This window comes from Schistocerca americana, chromosome 1 (genome assembly GCF_021461395.2).
Source record: "Schistocerca americana isolate TAMUIC-IGC-003095 chromosome 1, iqSchAmer2.1, whole genome shotgun sequence".
Classification (NCBI taxonomy): domain Eukaryota; kingdom Metazoa; phylum Arthropoda; class Insecta; order Orthoptera; family Acrididae; genus Schistocerca; species Schistocerca americana.
Window position 1 is genome coordinate 1,022,757,837 of NC_060119.1, and position 19,278 is coordinate 1,022,777,114.

General features: G+C 45.5%; 1 protein-coding gene across 1 annotated transcript in view; it reads left to right on the forward strand.

Moving 5' to 3' along the window:
• Window positions 1-19,278, forward strand: part of LOC124596024 (acetylcholinesterase-like) — a 97,193-nt gene that overhangs the window by 9,615 nt on the left and 68,300 nt on the right. The window contains exons 2-3 of the mRNA XM_047134986.1: window positions 2,498-2,665; window positions 13,323-13,593. Of these exons, the coding sequence (XP_046990942.1) occupies window positions 2,498-2,665; window positions 13,323-13,593 (439 nt within the window). The remainder of the gene's footprint in view (window positions 1-2,497; window positions 2,666-13,322; window positions 13,594-19,278) is intronic.

Sequence of the window (19,278 nt, forward strand, 5' to 3'; positions counted from 1 at the left end):
ATACATCAGTCCCAATGGACATAATAGAAGACAGCTAAAAATACGACATGGAAAAAGAGCTAAAAATGGTCACCATACAGAAACGGAGGTCCAAAACTATAAATTAAATGTCCTTCGCCATATTACTTTGGCGGATAAAAAGTAAAACGTGGTCGACAGCCCGCGCGTCTTTTACTAAAACCGCCAATAACTCAGACGGCAGACCCAAGCGGGAACGTAAACGGGTAAAAAGTGGGCAGCCCGTCATGAAGTGGCGAACGGTTAAAACTTGGGCACAATGTGTACAAAGCGCCACTTATCAAATGGCGATGGCTAAAAAGGCAGTGCCCAATACGCAGCCTACTTAAAATGACCTCCTCCCGGCGGGAGGGCCAAGAAGAGATCGTCCAAGTCACTGGGAGAGGCTTCATAAGTCGAAGCTTATTCCTGTGAAGCGAGGACCATTGGCGATGCCAAAGGGACACCACCTCCTGACAGATGGCTACACAGAGATCGTCAGAGGGAATATAGGAACTCTCGGGGTGAGGTACGAGGACTGCAGTCTTGGCAGCAGTGTCAGCAGCCTCGTTTCCTGGCTGACCTACATGACCAGAAACCTACAGAAAAATCACCCTGACTCCACCAAGAGTGAGCAAGTGATAGTTTTCCTGGACCCGCTGCACTAAGGGATGGGCGGTGTACAGCGCACATAGACTTTGAAGGGCGCTGAGTGAGTCGAGCAGAGGACACAATAGAAAAGGCTATGTCGCCGGATGTACTCCGTGGCCTGATATAGGGCGAAGAGCTCGGTTGTAAATACTGAGCAGTGTGCCGGAAGCCGAAGTCGAAAGACACAAGTGCCAATGACGAAGGCACACCCGACCCCACGGTCAGTCCGAGAGCCATCGTTGTATACCGAGGTTCTATCGTGAAACTGAAGGCGATAGACCAAAGGATGGAGTAGTGTCCTTAGGAGAAGAAACGGTTAACATGGGCCGCTTCACAAAGCCAAGGTGGCAAAGGGTTCACACCCACTGGGAAAGTTGCAGGTAGTGTGAAGTTAAGCCGCCGTACCAAGTGCTGAAAGTGAACTCCAGGAGGTAACAGAGAAGGGGAACGCACCCCATACTGGCGATCAAAGGAATCATTAAAGGAGGAGGCATAGGATAGGTGGCCACGCATAGCAGACAAACGGCATGCATACCTGCGGAGAAAGTCACGGCGGTAGGACAGTGGTAGTTCAGCAGCTTGAGCATACAGACTCTCAGCCGGTCTCGTGTAAAAGGCACCCATGACCAAACGGATGCCACGTTGGTGGATAGTGTTGAGACGGCGTAAGAGGGATGGGCGTGCAGACGCATAAACAAATCACCCATAGTCTAGTTTCGAACGGACAAAGGACCGGTACAAATGGAGGAGGGTGGTTCGATCGGCAACCCAAGAAGTACCACTGAGGACACGCAGGACATTGAGGAACTGCGTACAATGGGCTGCCATGAAAGATACATGGGAGGACCAAGAGAGTCTCCTATCGAGCATGAGCCCCAGGAACTTCATAGTTTCGACGAACGGATGGGCTGGGCTGCCATGAAAGATACATGGGAGGACCAAGAGAGTCTCCTATCGAGCATGAGCCCCAGGAACTTCATAGTTTCGACGAACGGATGGGCAACAGGCCCAAGATGTAAAGATGGTGGGAGAAACCAATTGCGTCGCCAGAAATTCATTCAGGCGGTTTTGTCAGTGGAAAAGCGAAAGACATTGTCGATGCTCCAAGAGTAAAGACGATCAAGACATCGCCGAAGACGCCGCTCAGTGAGACAGGTCAGTGGAGAACTGCAATAGATGGCAAAATCGTCCGATAGCCCCAGAATGAGTACCGAGCGAGGTGGCGCAGTGGTTAGCACACTGGACTCACATTCGGGAGGACTACGGTTCAATTCCGCTTCCGACCATCCTGATTTAGGTTTTCCGTGATTTCACTAAATCACTCCAGGTAAATGCCGGGATGGTTCCTTTGAAAGGGCACGGCCGACTTCCTTTCCCATTCTTCCCTAATCCGATGAGACCGATGACTTCGCTGTTTGGTCTCTTTCTCAACCAAACCCAGAATGAGTATAAAAAGACTTCATCAACGAGAGAAGGGCTTTACAAGCTCACTGAGTACCGCTCCACACACTGGTTTGTAGACTGTAGATGGTTTCATAACACATGGTCCACTGAAATGTCAGTAGCTGTTTGGAATCCACTCAAGTATGGTCCGTAAAATACTGCTAACTGATAAAGTTGCAAGTACACGTTCCTCTCCTTCTTCTGACCACAGATTGTCAGCTGCCAAGTCAACAGCAACCAGGAGACATTAAGGGACGAACGCTTGATGTAAGCACCTGATTGCCGAAATCAGCGAGTCGCTATGACCAAGGAACAGAAGCCTGGCCACAAATGGGGTACCGGGAAGCAACCCGTGTGTGAGTTTAGCGAACAGAACGCGACTCTAGTGTTTGTGAGTTGTTTTCAGTGCATTAAGTTTGATACAGACAGCTCTGTCATCGGAACTGAATGTTTTGAGGCTGTATGGGACGTCTGCTCCACCGAAAATTCAATTCCTGAGATGGGAAAACGACAGTTGGTGGAAATATTTGATATCTTTGAGTCTAAAGAACTGAACGATGAAGAGATAAAGGAAGTAGGTAAACAACGGCTTCAGTTTAAAATAAGTTTTTGTTCAATAGTTACACCTAATTTTTCTGATATCTTCACTACAAATAGTAATGTAACTACTTTACCTTAAACTGTTATTAACACTTCTTTGCTGTTTCATAACAACATTGTTCTTGTAATAGTCTTCATTGTTCCACCTCTCTACAACAGTGCTGATAAAATATTAAAACTGACAACATCTACCGAATAATACAGTTTTAACAAATTAAAACTGAAAAATACGACGTGTTATATTGGTACCAGTGGGAGAAAATGAAATTACTTTATGTAGCAATTTGTTGCCATTATAATCTACCCTCCTCCATGTGGAAAGCAGCAAAAAAATTCCTATCAAAATTACCCTGGGCTGTAATTCCAAGTGTTTCATTGTAATTTATTACTGGACAGTCAAACGGTCAATGAATGGCTGACATTTGTGTCCTGAACCTGAGTGATCTTACTGACATTCTTATATAATTGAAAACTCGTTTTATTACTTAGATCATCATAGAAAATTTAAAATACAGGCCACCTTCAGCTGCTCAGTTTTGGTTTTTATGTGCACTACTGTACAATTTAAACGCTAGGCTATTTTCAAGTACTAGTCAATGGCTGATAGGCTCTCAAAATTCTATGACAACAATGGGGGCTGTTGCACAATGGCTTTTGGTTGGCTTGATTGGGTTTTTTGGGGGAGGAGACCAGACATGAGGTCATGGGTCTTATCGGATTAGGGAAGGACGGGGAAGGAAGTCGGTCGTGCCCTTTCAAAGGAACTATCCCGGCATTTGACTGGAGCGATTTACGGAAATCACGGAAAACCTAAATCAGGATGGCCGGACGCGGGATTGAACCATCGTTCTCACGAATGCGACTCCAGTGTGCTAGCCACTGCGCCACCTCGCTCGGTGCAACTTTTTAAAATACGAATTGTAAAGAATGTAATTCGTAACATTTTGCAATAAGGAGGGCATAGCTATAGCCAGATATGTGTAACAAATTTTCTAGAACACTATGCGCTTTCTAATCGTTCGGTAGGCTAAATGAAACACCAGGGTACTGTTATTTAGAAAACTTATTGAAAAAAAGCAATAGAGTTCAAATACACTAAAACTTGTCTGTAGCATCAAATTTTTTTTTTTTTTGGTCATCAGTCTACTGACTGGTTTGATGCAGCCCGCCACAAATTCCTTTCCTGTGATAACCTCTTCATATCAGAGTAGCACTTGCAACCTACGTCCTCAATTATTTGCTTGACGTATTCCAATCTCTGTCTTCCTCTACAGTTTTTGCCCTCTACAGATCCCTCTAGTACCATGGAAGTCATTCCCTCATGTCTTAGCAGATGTCCTATCATCCTGTCCCTTCCCCTTATCAGTGTTTTCCATATATTCCTTTCCTCTCCGATTCTGCGCAGAACCTCCTCATTCCTTACCTTATCAGTCCACCTAATTTTCAATATTCGTCTATAGCACCACATCTCAAATGCTTCGATTCTCTTCTGTTCCGGTTTTCCCACAGTCCATGTTTCACTACCATACAATGCTGTACTCCAGACGTACATCCTCAGAAATTTCTTCCTCAAATTAAGCCCGGTATTTGATATTAGTAGACTTCTCTTGGCTAGAAATGCCTTTTTTGCCATAGCGAGTCTGCTTTTGATGTCCTCCTTGCTCCGTCCGTCATTGGTTTTTTTTATTGCCTAGGTAGCATAATTCCTTAACTTCATTGACTTCGTGACCATCAATCCTGATGTTAAGTTTCTCGCTGTTCTCATTTCTACTACTTCTCATTACCTTCGTCTTTCTCCGATTTACTCTCAAACCATACTGTGTACTCATTAGACTGTCCATTCAATTCAGCAGATCATTTAATTCTTCTTCACTTTCATTCAGGATAGCAATGTCATCTGCGAATCGTATCATTGATATCCCTTCACCTTGTATTTTAATTCCACTCCTGAACCTTTCTTTTATTTCCATCATTGCTTCCTCGATGTACAGATTGAAGAGTAGGGGCGAAAGGCTACAGCCTTGTCTTACACCCTTCTTAATACGAGCGCTTAGTTCTTGATCGTCCACTCTTATTATTCCCTCTTGGTTGTTGTACATATTGTATATGACCCGTCTCTCCCTATAGCTTACCCCTACTTTTTTCAGAATCTCGAACAGCTTCCACCATTTTATATTGTCGAACGCTTTTTCTAGGTCGACAAATCCTATGAAAGTGTCTTGATTTTTCTTTAGCCTTGCTTCCATTATTAGCCGTAACGTCAGAATTGCCTCTCTCGTCCCTTTACTTTTCCTAAAGCCAAACTGATCGTCACCTAGCGCATTCTCAATTTTCTTTTCCATTCCTCTGTATATTATTCTTGTAAGCAGCTTCGATGCATGAGCTGTTAAGCTGATTGTGCGATAATTCTCGCACTTGTCAGCTCTTGCCGTCTTCGGAATTGTGTGGATGATGCTTTTCCGAAAGTCAGATGGTATATCGCCAGACTCATATATTCTACACACCAACGTGAATAGTCGTTTTGTTGCCACTTCCCCCAATGATTTTAGAAATTCTGATGGAATGTTATCTATCCCTTCTGCCTTATTTGACCGTAAGTCCTCCAAAGCTCTTTTAAATTCCGATTCTAATACTGGATCCCCTATCTCTTCTAAATCGACTCCTGTTTCTTCTTCTATCACATCAGACAAATCTTCACCCTCATACAGGCTTTCAATGTGTTCTTTCCACCTATCTGCTCTCTCGTCTGCATTTAACAGTGGAATTCCCATTGCACTCTTAATGTTACCACCGTTGCTTTTAATGTCACCAATGGTTGTTTTGACTTTCCTGTATGCTGAGTCTGTCCTTCCGACAATCATATCTTTCTCGATGCTTTCACATTTTTCCCGCAGCCATTTCATCTTAGCTTCCCTGCACTTCCTATTTATTTCATTCCTCAGCGACTTGTATTTCTGTATTCCTGATTTTCCCGGAACATGTTTGTACTCCCTCCTTTCATCAATCAACTGAAGTATTTCTTCTGTTACCCATGGTTTCTCCGCAGCTACCTTCTTTGTACCTATGTTTTCCTTCCCAACTTCTGTGATGGCCCTTTTTAGAGATGTCCATTCCTCTTCAACTGTACTGGCTACTGCGCTATTCCTTATTGCTGTATCTATAGCGTTAGAAAACTTCAAACGTATCTCGTCATTCCTTAGTACTTCCGTATCCCACTTCTTTGCGTATTGATTCCTCCTGACTAATGTCTTGAACTTCAGCCTACTCTTCATCACTACTATATTGTGATCTGAGTCTATATCTGCTCCTGTGTACGCCTTACAATCCAGTATCTGATTTCGGAATCTCAGTCTGACTATGATGTAATCTAATTGAAATCTTCCCGTATCTCCCTGCCTTTTCCAAGTATACCTCCTCCTCTTGTGATTCTTGAACAGGGTATTCGCTATTACTAGCTGAAATTTGTTACAGAACTCAATTAGTCTTTCTCCTCTTTCATTCCTAGTCCCAAGACCATATTCTCCTGTAACCGTTTCTTCTACTCCTTCCCCTACCCGTGGTCTAGGGGTAGCGTCTTTGATTCATAATCAAGACGTCTTCGGTCCCGGTTCGATCCCCGCCACTGCCTAAATTTTGATAAATAATCAGTATTGGCGGCCGAAGACTTCCGGCATAAGAAGTCAGCCTCATTCTGCCAACGGCCTTGTCAAAGAGGGCGGAGGAGAGGATAGAGGTTCAGGGCACTGTCTTGTCCTAGGGGTGGGAAATTGCCCCTAAAGGCGGAAGAATCAGCAATGATCAACGACATGAGGATGCAGAAGGCAATGGAAACCACTGCATTAAAGACACGTAACGTGTATCAACAGGACATGTGGGCTGTATTTGAAGAAGTGTCATGATGATCTCTCCATTGGCAAAAGATTCCGGAATAGTCCCCCATTCGGATCTCCGGGAGGGGACTGCCAAGGGGGAGGTTACCATGAGAAAAAGATTGAATAATCAACGAAAGGGTAACGTTCTACGAGTCGGGGCGTGGAATATCAGAAGCTTGAACGTGGTAGGGAAATTAGAAAATCTGAAAAGGGAAATGCAAAGGCTCAATCTAGATATAGTATGGGTCAGTGAAGTGAAGTGGAAGGAAGACAAGGATTTATGGTCAGATGAGTATCGGATAATATCAACAGCAGCAGAAAATGGTATAATAGGTGTAGGATTCGTTATGAATAGGAAGGTAGGGCAGAGGGTGTGTTACTGTGAACAGTTCAGTGACCGGGTTGTTCTAATCAGAATCGACAGCAGACCAACACCGACAACGATAGTTCAGGTATACTATGCCGACGTCGCAAGCTGAAGATGAACAGATAGCATCACTACTTTATAATAAATATTCAATGTGACGACCTCCATCTTCGTTGCATAATGCGCAATGACAGACCATGTTTCGTCTGGTTCTCTGTAACATTCCACACTCCCCTCTGATGGTACCAAATGCTGTAAAGATGCGCTCTCTAAGCTCAAGTACTGTTCCTACGGTCGTTCAGCACACAATGAACCCCAAAGGAAAATGTCAGGTACTGCGAGTCAGGGGAGCATGCAGACCAATGGACTGGACATCTCCCTTCAATCAATCGCTGCCTCAAGTTGTCTGTGAGACATCGAAATAAGTGTCCAAGGAATAGAAAAGCAACTGGAATCACTCAATAGAGGAAAGTCCACTGGACCTGACGGGATACCAATTCGATTCTACACAGAGTACGCGAAAGAACTTGCCCCCCTTCTAACAGCCGTGTACCGCAAGTCTCTAGAGGAACGGAGGGTTCCAAATGATTGGAAAAGAGCACAGATAGTCCCAGTCTTCAAGAAGGGTCGTCGAGCAGATGCGCAAAACTATAGACCTATATCTCTTACGTCGATCTCTTGTAGAATTTTAGAACATGTTTTTTGCTCGCGTATCATGTCATTTCTGGAAACCCAGAATCTACTATGTAGGAATCAACATGGATTCCGGAAACAGTGATCGTGTGAGACCCAACTCGCCTTATTTGTTCATGAGACCCAGAAAATATTAGATACAGGCTCCCAGGTAGATGCTATTTTTCTTGACTTCCGGAAGGCGTTCGATACAGTTCCGCACTGTCGCCTGATAAACAAAGTAAGAGCCTACGGAATATCAGACCAGCTGTGTGGCTGGATTGAAGAGTTTTTAGCAAACAGAACACAGCACGTTGTTATCAATGGAGAGACGTCTACAGACGGTAAAGTAACCTCTGGCGTGCCACAGGGGAGTGTTATGGGACCATTGCTTTTCACAATATATATAAATGACTTAGTAGATAGTGTCGGAAGTTCCATGCGGCTTTTCGCGGATGATGCTGTAGTATACAGAGAAGTTGCTGCATTAGAAAATTGTAGCGAAATACAGGAAGATCTGCAGCGGATAGGCACTTGGTGCAGGGAGTGGCAACTGACCCTTAACATAGACAAATGTAATGTATTGCGAATACATAGAAAGAAGGATCCTTTATTGTATGATTATATGATAGCGGAACAAACACTGGTAGCAGTTACTTCTGTAAAATATCTGGGAGTATGCGTACGGAACGATTTGAAGTGGAATGATCATATAAAATTAATTGTTGGTAAGGCGGGTACCAGGTTGAGATTCATTGGGAGAGTGCTTAGAAAATGTAGTCCATCAACAAAGGAGGTGGCTTACAAAACTCTCGTTCGACCTATACTTCAGTATTGCTCATCAGTGTGGGATCCGTACCAGGTCGGGTTGACGGAGGAGATAGAGAAGATCCAAAGAAGAGCGGCGCGTTTCGTCACTGGGTTATTTGGTAACCGTGATAGCGTTACGGAGATGTTTAATAAACTCAAGTGGCAGACTCTGCAAGAGAGGCGCTCTGCATCGCGGTGTAGCTTGCTCGCCAGGTTTCGAGAGGGTGCGTTTCTGGATGAGGTATCGAATATATTGCTTCCCCCTACTTATACTTCCCGAGGAGATCACGAATGTAAAATTAGAGAGATTAGAGCGCGCACGGAGGCTTTCCGGCAGTCGTTCTTCCCGCGAACCATACGCGACTGGAACAGGAAAGGGAGGTAATGACAGTGGCACGTAAAGTGCCCTCCGCCACACACCGTTGGGTGGCTTGCGGAGTATCAATGTAGATGTAGATGTAGATGTAGACATGCTCTGGCCCGACGATTTAATTGCGCCGGAGCAGCGTCGTGCTGAAATCACAAACTAGCGCGAAATTGCAAGCGAACATCGCCAGAAGTTCAGGCAAGGCATTCTCCAGAAAGTTCAAATACCATGCATCTTTCAAAATGATCTGGTAAGATGTGTGATCCAATTAGGTGATCTGCAAGTATCCTAGCCGAAACGTTTACTGTGAATATCACCCGGTATTATTCATCAATGTTTGTGTGTGTGAATTCCTAATGGACCAAACTGCTGACGTCATCGGTCCTTAGACTTACACACTGACTTATGCTAAGAACAAGACATACACCCATGGCCGAGGGAGGACTCGAACCTCCGGCGGGAGAGGCCGCGTAATCTGTGACATGGCGCCTCAAACCGCGCGGCCATTCCACACAGCTATTCATCAATCAATTGTCCAGTCCATTGGTCTGCATGCTCCCCTGACTCGCAGTACCTGACATTTTCCTTTGGGGTTCATTGTGTGCTGAACGACCGTGCACGGATTTTCAACAGGCCATTAGTGACTATTGAGGGAGTTGAAAGTACCCTCCCCAGTGAAAGCTGACTCATCAGTAAACAGCACTAGGTCTGGAAAATTGGGGACAGCAGCACGTTGACGAAGAAATGACTGGGAATTGTTGTCGTGGTTCAAAATCAGGTTGACCGATAGTCTGAACTGTTTATCACGAAATGAATGTAAGTGTTCATCGTACAAAACCCACTAGACACTCAGGTTATTTACGAGCGCTGAGCCAGCAATTGGTCGCGTGCTTGTTCTTGGACTGGCAGCCACATTTCCAGGTCTTCTTTAAATTCGGGGTTTCATGTCCTCCTCCTTGCACCTTCAGAATGTGTATCAGCGGGCATGGTTCCACGATCAACATTGATGAATAGCTGTGTGGAATGGCCGCGCGGTTTGAGGCGCCATGTCACAGATTACGCGGCCTCTCCCGCCGGAGGTTCGAGTCCTTCCTCGGCCATGGGTGTATGTCTTGTTCTTAGCATAAGTCAGTTTAAGTTAGTTTAAGCAGTGTGTAAGTCTAAGGACCGATGACGTCAGCAGTTTGGTCCATTAGGAATTCACACACACAAACATTGATGGATAACGGGACGCTCTCCGCCTCGCTGGCTGCACGGTCAGCGTGGCTGAACGCCAACCGAAGGGGCTCGGGTTCGATTGACGGCCGGGTTCGAGATTTTATCCGCTCTTGGATTGAGTACAGTGTTGTCCTCATCATAATTTCATCATAAACGATGAGCAAGTCACCTAAATGACGTCACGTGAAAAGACCTGCATCCGGCGACGAGCCGCCACACGACTGAGAGAGAATGGAATGCTAGGAAGTCGTCTGCTCGGACACCTTCCTGTGTGCGACCAACGAGTTACACTACCATTCCCGCGAGCTACTCCACAATACAGATGAATATCAGCAAGACTTCTATGAAGTCATAACTTAACTACAGTATGTAATGCACAATAGGCAGACAACTGTACACTGGCTCACATTGGATAACTGTGTATACTCTGCATAGCGCCAGTGGTTGGAGGGTGGCAACTGAAGGAGACAAGCACTGCGTAAACAGCTTCCTGTACACGGGCTCACGTATTGCACCCTTCTCAGGCTTCTAGCGGTGTCAAGTAGTTAAAATGACATGGTAGAGCACTTGCCCTCGAAATACAAGCGTCCCGAGCTCGACTCTCGGTCCGCCACATAGTTTTAATCTGCGTCAGGAACGCTCCGATCTGAAGGCAGCGGCGTCTGTAGACACAGATTGGGTAGCCACCGGGTCTCGAAGCCGGTTCGCCCCCCCCCCCCCCCCCCCTACTACCGACGCGGTAGCCCCTTCCGGAGGAACGTGATTGCCTGGCTTATAGTAGCGGACGACGGCCAAGCAGCTATATAGATATGCAGAACACAGCATCCCGACACTTCGTCAGAAGATGATGGATACGAAACTCATTGAAACGTTACGACAAGACGACGCCACCACTCGGCTGATAGCCCGAGAAGAATTCATCAATCTGCCAGATTGTTTCATATTAGCACAAACTCAACTACAGAGGGAAAATTTCATTCTGTCATATGTGTAATTAAAAAGGTCCAATTAGAAATAATGATAGGGTGTCGCGTTAGCGCTTCTTCTCTCGTAGTTCTCGACTACAGAACCTACACAGATTTTAATTGTATTTTCAGTTTACTCCAAAATAACGAGTTCGTTGTAGAATGTTTATAATTACACAAGAGCTGGAAATGAAACCCATCTTTTACTTATCTCTTTGGATCGACGTTCTGTACGAGTTTTGATCCGATATATACCTTGATTCTTTGGATTTTGTGTATAACCTGTGGAACCGGTGATTTACAATAATACTTCCGTTTATTCTGAATTTTTTCGGCAAATAACACCAGAAATTGTATAACTGAATTCTAGCACATCCTTGCACTCTGCTTGATCAGTCACAGCTTTACGTTATCACTTTTCCTTGTACAGCTGTGATACAACCTCTCCGTCCAAAACTATCGATACAAAGTAAATAATATATATAATTTACGTAAAAATAAAATGGAATACGATATCTGTGAGTCGGTAAGTAAAATAATTTTCTTTTTAAGTCTCCTTTATTATATGATTATTACAATAATTTGGATTTATCGAAACTAATTTTATGAAATGAAGTATTTCAAACATTTTGATTTGATATTGTAATCACAAAAAGTAATTAAAAATCAGCAATAACCAGTCTTTGAATGATGCGAGATTACACGCATAATAGCTATCTATACAAATTTTTGTAAAAAATAGATCTATCGTTATTAGACCGAGCTTATCGACACAAAGGCAACGGCCTTGCAACAGTGGTAACACCGGTTCCCGTCAGATCACCGAAGTTAAGCGCTGTCGGGCGTGGCCGGCACTTGGATGGGTGACCATCCCGCCGCCATGCACTGTTGGCATTTTTTCGGGGTGCACTTAGCCTCGTGATGCCAATTGAGGAGCTACTCGATCGAATAGTAGCGGCTCCGGTCAAAGAAAATCATCATAACGACCGGGAGAGCGGTGTGCTGACCACACGCCCCTCGTATCCGCATCCTCAACTGAGGATGACACGGCTGTCGGATGGTCCCGATGGGCCACTTGCGGCCTGAGGACGGAGTGCTTTTATCGACACAATGCCCCTACATAAAATGAAGAGACCGCCACTGTTTGAAAGGACCTCTCGCAGCCTAATTGTATTAAACGTGTCGTTAGGATAAAGCCGCAAATAATGGCAAATGCATAGCCACAGTCGAGGTACAGTCAAAATCATTTAGCCACAGTCGAGGTACAGTCAAAATCGTTTAGCCACAGTCGAGGTACAGTCAAAATCATTATACTTTGAACATATCCTTACTACTTCGTTCTTGCTGTACAGGATGCACCAAATATTTTGAATAAAAAGGTCTCAGGCTTCCAGTGGTGTCAAGTGGTTAAAATGTCACGAATTTTAGACCAAGTCCTCACTAGCCATTGTGAACTGAGTTGGTTGCTGATGGCCTGCTGGTACGGCCTTATACACTAGGTGCCGGTTGTGACGTCACTGGTGCCCGCAGTATCATCATATATAGCCATACATTGACACCGTGTTCGATGTGCCTGTTTCAACTTCGCAACCTCTGGATCTCCACAACACAGTGAGCTGGAGGCCTCTGCCTATGCTGAGAGTGTTAACAGTAATGTTTATTTCAATAACTTCTTAAATTAGATTATCCCATAAGCCGTTAATACAAGCCACACAGAAGGGTCGTTAAACTTAATGTGATGATCGTTTCCTATAACGTGTTCAGCTCGTGTTTTTCGCCTTTTTGTTATTAGTTATAAAGAAATGCGTGCTCTGCTAAGAGTGGAGTACTGCTCACTGCTCACTGGAATTTCAGAATGGTTTTCCACTGGTTTCCTCCAACCGTTTGCTCCAACTTTTGGATGCTGACAACAGGGCTGCCAAGGGTTGATCGACAGTATGTAAGAGGCCTGGATGTGGAGGCATCTAACAGGCGTCCTCTTTCTACCGTGGTGATGATGGCTCTGAAGTTGGCAGTCGATAATTTAATCATACAATGTAGGCTTTCACGGCCGGTATTATCTTTCCTTAGAATTTCCGGGCTGATAGGTTGTAGTCGATGTATAAAACTCTCCCATGACGTTTCGTCTCCGACTGCGGGAGACATCCGCCTAGGTAAAGCGCTTTACCTCGGAGGATCTCTCGCGAAACGTCGGGGGAGAGTTTCATACATCGACCACGGCCTATCAGCCCGAAAGTTTTAAGTGAAGAATCGATAATTTGGTTTTGCCCGTTGATGTGACGAAAGATCTTGATTGGGGTGACGATAAGTGTAGTGTAGCGTTTGGACGCTTAAACATAGGTGGGTTGCCGCTGTTGCAGGCGCCTCAGCCACCATCCAACTGGAGCGGCGTGCGCGACGCGCTGTCGGAGCCACTGCAGTGCCCACAGATGTGGCCAGGGGAGAGCTCGGAAGACTGCCTGTACCTCAACGTGTATGCGCCCGCCGGCGGTGTCAATCTGCCCATCATGCTCATGATTTACGGTGGCGCCTTCCAGGGCGGCTCCAGTTCCACCAATCTGTATGGTCCAGACTTCATCGTCGACCACGGGGTTATTCTCGTCACCTTTAACTACCGCAGCGGCGTCCTGGGTATGTGATAGACTACGCAAGCGAGTTCACACCCAGCTTCACTTTTGAATCTGCTCTCAACTGAACTAGTCCTGGTGCTGATATAGATTCTATCCTTACGCTTACTCTCCGTTTTAATTATATCTTTTCTTTTTTGGTGCCTTGAGTGCCTTGATCATGCCAGTATAAACTGTAGAGATTATAGTGGCCCTAATGCAGAGAGGGGCGGCTATGAGTCAGGACGGTGCGAGAGGATGTGGGAATCTAGAAGGCCCCAGAGGAAGGCGGCTCCAAAGGTAACACGTTCATTATTGAAGCATCTGCGTCTTGTAGTACACCGAGTCAGTGGGCAACTGGCCACTGAATTCGGCCGGGATGGCAGCATGCACAACCTATGATGTTGACGCGTAGTGTCTGTGGTGCGGCAGCAGGCACGTTATGTAAGCCAGCCACGTGGTTCCCTTTCCAATGGCGTAAATCCTCGATGATGCCATATATACTACAGCTTTGGGCAATGCCACAGCTGCGTCACGGAAGGGGATGCCCACAGGAATGAGGCACCCTCGTACGATGATGGTAGACGGCTATTGTACACGTTAAGTAACCCACTGCCCACTGGGCAGCAGTTCGTCATGCGGCTGAAGCTGATCTGAGACGGCTGTGGCACTAATTCTTAGAGCATAGAGCTGTTGCCCTACCATTACCCTGAGCCAATGTCTTCTGCTGGCAGATGGATGTGACGACCTCACCTGTCACAGCCCTGTCGTCTTGCTAGAGCTGGAAGATTGAGAATAGTTTCGTTACAAAATTCCAGAAGTTGTAGTCGGCAGCAGTGCACTAGTTGAGCATGGGCGCCATTACCAGTTCAAAAATGGTTCAAATGGCTCTGAGCATTATGGGACTTACCTGCTGTGGTCATCAGTCCCCTAGAACTTAGAACTACTTAAACCTAACTAACCGAAGGACATCACACACATCCATGCCCGAGGGAGAATTCGAACCTGCGACCGTAGCGGTCGCGCGGTTCCAGACTGTAGCGCCTAGAACCGCTCGGCCACTCCGGCCGGCACCGTTAACAGTCACGTATCCTAACAGACCACTGACGCTGCTGGTGCGGAAGTGTGCCTTGCCCCTTGCTGAATGAGTCTGTACAGTACCGCTGAGTTTGCTGTTCCAGCACTGAATCGCAACATTGCATCAGCCTTGTCGAATTAATACAGTTCCAACATCCTGCGCTTGCCTGCTGCCAGTTCTACTACAGTACAATGTTCTGGCGCACACTACGTTACCCGCTCTATGAACAAGGCCCAGTCCCCCAGCCGGCCGCGGTGGTCTAGCGGTTCAGGCGCTCAGTCCGGAACCGCGCGGCTGCTACGGTCGCAGGTTCGAATCCTGCCTCGGGCATGGGTGTGTGTGATGTCCTTAGGTTAGTTAGGTTTACGTAGTTCTAAGTTCTAGGGGACTGATGACCACAGCAGGTAAGTCCCATAATGCTCAGAGCCATTTGAACCATTTGAACCCAGTCCCCCAGATCTACGTTAAAACCAGTTTCATCTTATGCTACAAGTTCGTGCAAAATACAGGGAAAAATTATGGTTAAAACAACTAGCGGCTTGCCCGCATGATTTAGGCACCGAGTCCAGGCTTCCAACTATAATGCTTATTGCCACTGTAAGGTGGCTATAATTTCGCACCTTACAAGCACTCATCCACATACTTTGCCGTGAACTACAACCACAATCAGGTGTCATTTGATAGGTTGTACATCGTATGTATGAATATATAAAGGAGACTGACATTGTCACATACGCCTTGTAAATAATTTTTAACTCTTGTTGTATGAAAGGTGACGGAGTGTCTGTACTAACAGAATTTGCGTAATGAATGATTGCCTGTCAAGTAGAGGTTGCAACGCCAGTGGGGATGAAACGTCAGGCAGAACTCAAGCTCTGGGTGGAAGGCCCGTACAGGTGTTGGTCTTGCTTAAAAACAGAAAGTAGCTACATTGATGTCGTGGCACCTGAGCTCTCGAGCAGAATAGGCTGACGGCCGGCCGCTATTGTAGCAGGACCGGAGGGATAACCGGGAACTATGCAAATCTTGGACGCAGGTGAGAGGAACGAAGAAGCGGCACCTGGGAAACCACGCAGGCTGGGTTATTTCCAAGGATTTTTACTCAGAAGTATACCATTGCAAAAGTATAGGTTTTTCCTCGCAAACTTTCTGCGCAGGACGACAAAAGACTATAAGATGGTTGGTCGGCGTTCGGAAGAATCTGAAGAGAGGGAGAATATTCCGTGGGTTCGGGAATATGATTCGTTTTCGGAATTACGATGGTGGGGAGCTGAGCCTTGCTGGGAAGCCAGTGATGGAGAGACGAGGTCTTCCGTTGTGTGCGCCCGTGTGTGACGGTCGCTCGATATTAACTTTGTTGGTACAGACGGACTTGCTGTCTTTGCTCTCAGGAGAGTTTATAGGCTCTGAGCACTATGGGACTTAACTACTGAGGTCATCAGTCCCCTAGAACTTAGAACTACTTAAACCTAACTAACCTAAGGACATCACACACATCCATGCCCGAGGCAGGATTCGAACCTGCGACCGTAGCGGTCACGCGGTACCAAACTGACGCGCTTAGAACCGCACGGCCACACCGGCTGGCGGAGAGTTTATAGTTGGAACACTTAGGCACTGTACTGTTGTGAACATATACGATTCTGGACTTCACCTCCGGGTTGGAAGTCGTCATTGAGTACGCAGCGCCCGCATCTTGTGGTCGTGCGGTAGCGTTCTCGCTTCCCACGCCCGGGTTCCCGGGTTCGATTCCCGGCGGGGTCAGGGATTTTCTCTGCCTCGTGATGGCTGGGTGTTGTGTGATGTCCTTAGGTTAGTTAGGTTTAAGTAGTTCTAAGTTCTAGGGGACTGATGACCATAGATGTTAAGTCCCATAGTGCTCAGAGCCATTTGAACCATTTGAATTTGAGTACGCAGCGTTCAGTAATAGAGAGCACTTCCTCTGCCTTTACTTACATTGAGACGTTATCTGGACTCCATGCTTGTGGCTAGGAGTCCGCATTTCTCGTCTGTAGAACGCAGAGAGGGGAAGACAGTATTAGAGTAAGTTAGTCAGAGGACCAGGTGTTTGAAAGAGTTTATTTTTGGCTGGAGTTCTTCCATCGTCGCAGACGAGTACGAGAACCATCACTTCGACGCAGTAGAAGCATTACATACAGTGATATCGCTAATTGCTTCGGCTTATTAGGACGATAAAAGCTAAACAGCTGTGGTCACGCTAGTTTATTTCCACTGAGGTTCCACACCACCGTAGATCATCTTTGAAAGTAGTGTCTTCTAGTGTTTAGTACGTAGATGATGTCAGTCATTTCGCGTTATTGATATTAGACCGCACAGTCATAAAAAGGGGCAGAGTTGGGCAATTGATTAATAATTTTAGTTAGGAAATATAGACAATTGTACTTAAAGGGTTAATTTTAATCTATAATAAATATATATAGAACAACAACGTTTAACATTTAGTAGTATTAGGTGCCTTCATCATACATTTATGTTTAGATCGTGATTTATATATAAAAAGAGAATGAAGAGATCCTAAGATCTGCTTCAGGGCGTCGTCAGACAGGGCCAGATCATCATTTTAGCGTTTATTATTTTCCGTTGTGCACATTCATTTTACACCCACCTGGAGTAGCATCTTGGACCACCTTACATATGAGTCAATTCATCATACTTGCGCATCTGGCAGTTGTAACCTTCATGGCTTTTCCCACTGCATCCTTTTCTCTTAACCTTAAATTTACGTCTATTCCGCATTCACACTACAACGTTACACTCTGTATCTTATGCTCTAGGGATCTGGTCTACTAGAATCTGGACTATCGGTGGTTTGTGCTGATGTACGCCTCTCCACGTCAAAGCTACGCACAGCAGAGTCAGAGCCCCTGTGGCATATGATATTACGACACTCAAAGTCACCGTCATGGATCTTCGTTCTACTTTGAACTGCTCTAAAAGCTGTATTAACTGCTCGGCTTAAATGCATCCATCATTCATGGCAATGCATCGATCCAGGAAATGAATTAGATCGGTTTCTAAACTTTTATTTAAAAATGTTATATTCGGCTCTTTCAATGATTTCAAAGGTAAATTATGGCTAATATAACTGCAGTTGTGAGACGTTCGGTTGCGTGACTCCCGTAAACGTGGCTGGTAGATGGAAGGTTGGTCCTGTTGTGTTGCATGCAATCCCGCTGATTAATAACCCACTTTCATTCAGTTCAATCATGAACTTCCCCTACTTGTAACAACTCGCCACTACTACCATATCATTATAAGTGGAGTATATTCAATGAAAACCTGCTTGCTAGAAATTCAACGACATCCCTCGATCGAAACTAGTCCCTTCTGTGTGGGTAAGAAAAACTGTACCGCACATGTCTTCTAGCTGGTTTGTATAAACCTGGTTGGACACACCGCGACACTCCCCCTTCGACATTAACTACTTCTCCGTCATTACTGCATGCCTGCCACCAGCCTCCAAAATTAGTAATATCCCGCAGATCCCCATTTCACTGAGTATGTGCGAGTAGAGTAACACTTAAACTGTGCATGTCATCCTAGTACTGGGAATCGAATTAGAATATGCAACGGTGCTCAGTCAGTTTTCATTTCCACTGCTGCTGTACTCTAGTAGAAGGGCAGGTTTTTTCTACTGGGTTCCACAACCAGGCTTACCTCAGGCGATAACTCTCTCTATGCTTCCTGTAATCCCATTCAGTACTGTTCAGGTGACAACACGTAATACTGATATGACTTTCATTTCTTCGACTCTTGCCCTCGGCTATCGAAACCCGAGGACAGGAGCAAATATCACCCGCACTTTCTCCTCAGAAGGCTACTGCGACAATCAAGCTCATTCACATACAACAAAAGTGCAACAAAAGATATTCGCACTAACGTAACTTATTCACTACAATCCTGTACAAACACGAATATATATATAAAAAATCCTTGACAGACACTTCTCATCTTCTTGATCTTCCCGTTTTCTTCCCCGGCTCCAAGTTCCAAACTCCTGGAATCGACTCCAGACTCCCTTGAAAAGGTCGTAGATGCCCAACATATAATATCGTTGTTCTTGCTGGCAACTGAAGCTTCATGTCGACGGGCGAAGTAGTCTCCACCACCTGAAAGAGTCCTTGACACGTTGTGATGAACTTCCCTTTTGACGTGCAAGGACTCGATAACATTACCCATTGCGCTAACGTATACTGTGGCAAACTTGCCGTACGGTCCACTGATTCCTCTTGCGTCTCTAAAGCCTTTATATTCGCCTTCTGTACTCGTTTCCATACTTCTCGTATTGTTTTATCGAAGTCGTGGACTGATTCCCCATCTTCACCTTTCTTTGCCTTTGTCAAACCGAATAGTCAGGGAATTTTCTGACCATGTACCACTTCATTACCCAGCATTTGTGAGTACTTTTGAATTACACACTGACATAACACACGTTAGACATGAGTCGCAGCCGCTGTCACGCGCATTCATATCATAACTTAACGTTTTACCAATTCTTCTATGTGCCCATTCCGTTTTACCACGGACCTGTGGATGAAGAAGATTAATTCTTAAATGCTTAAATTGCAATATCCGGCACAGTTCCTTCAAAATGTCCAACTTAAGTTCGTA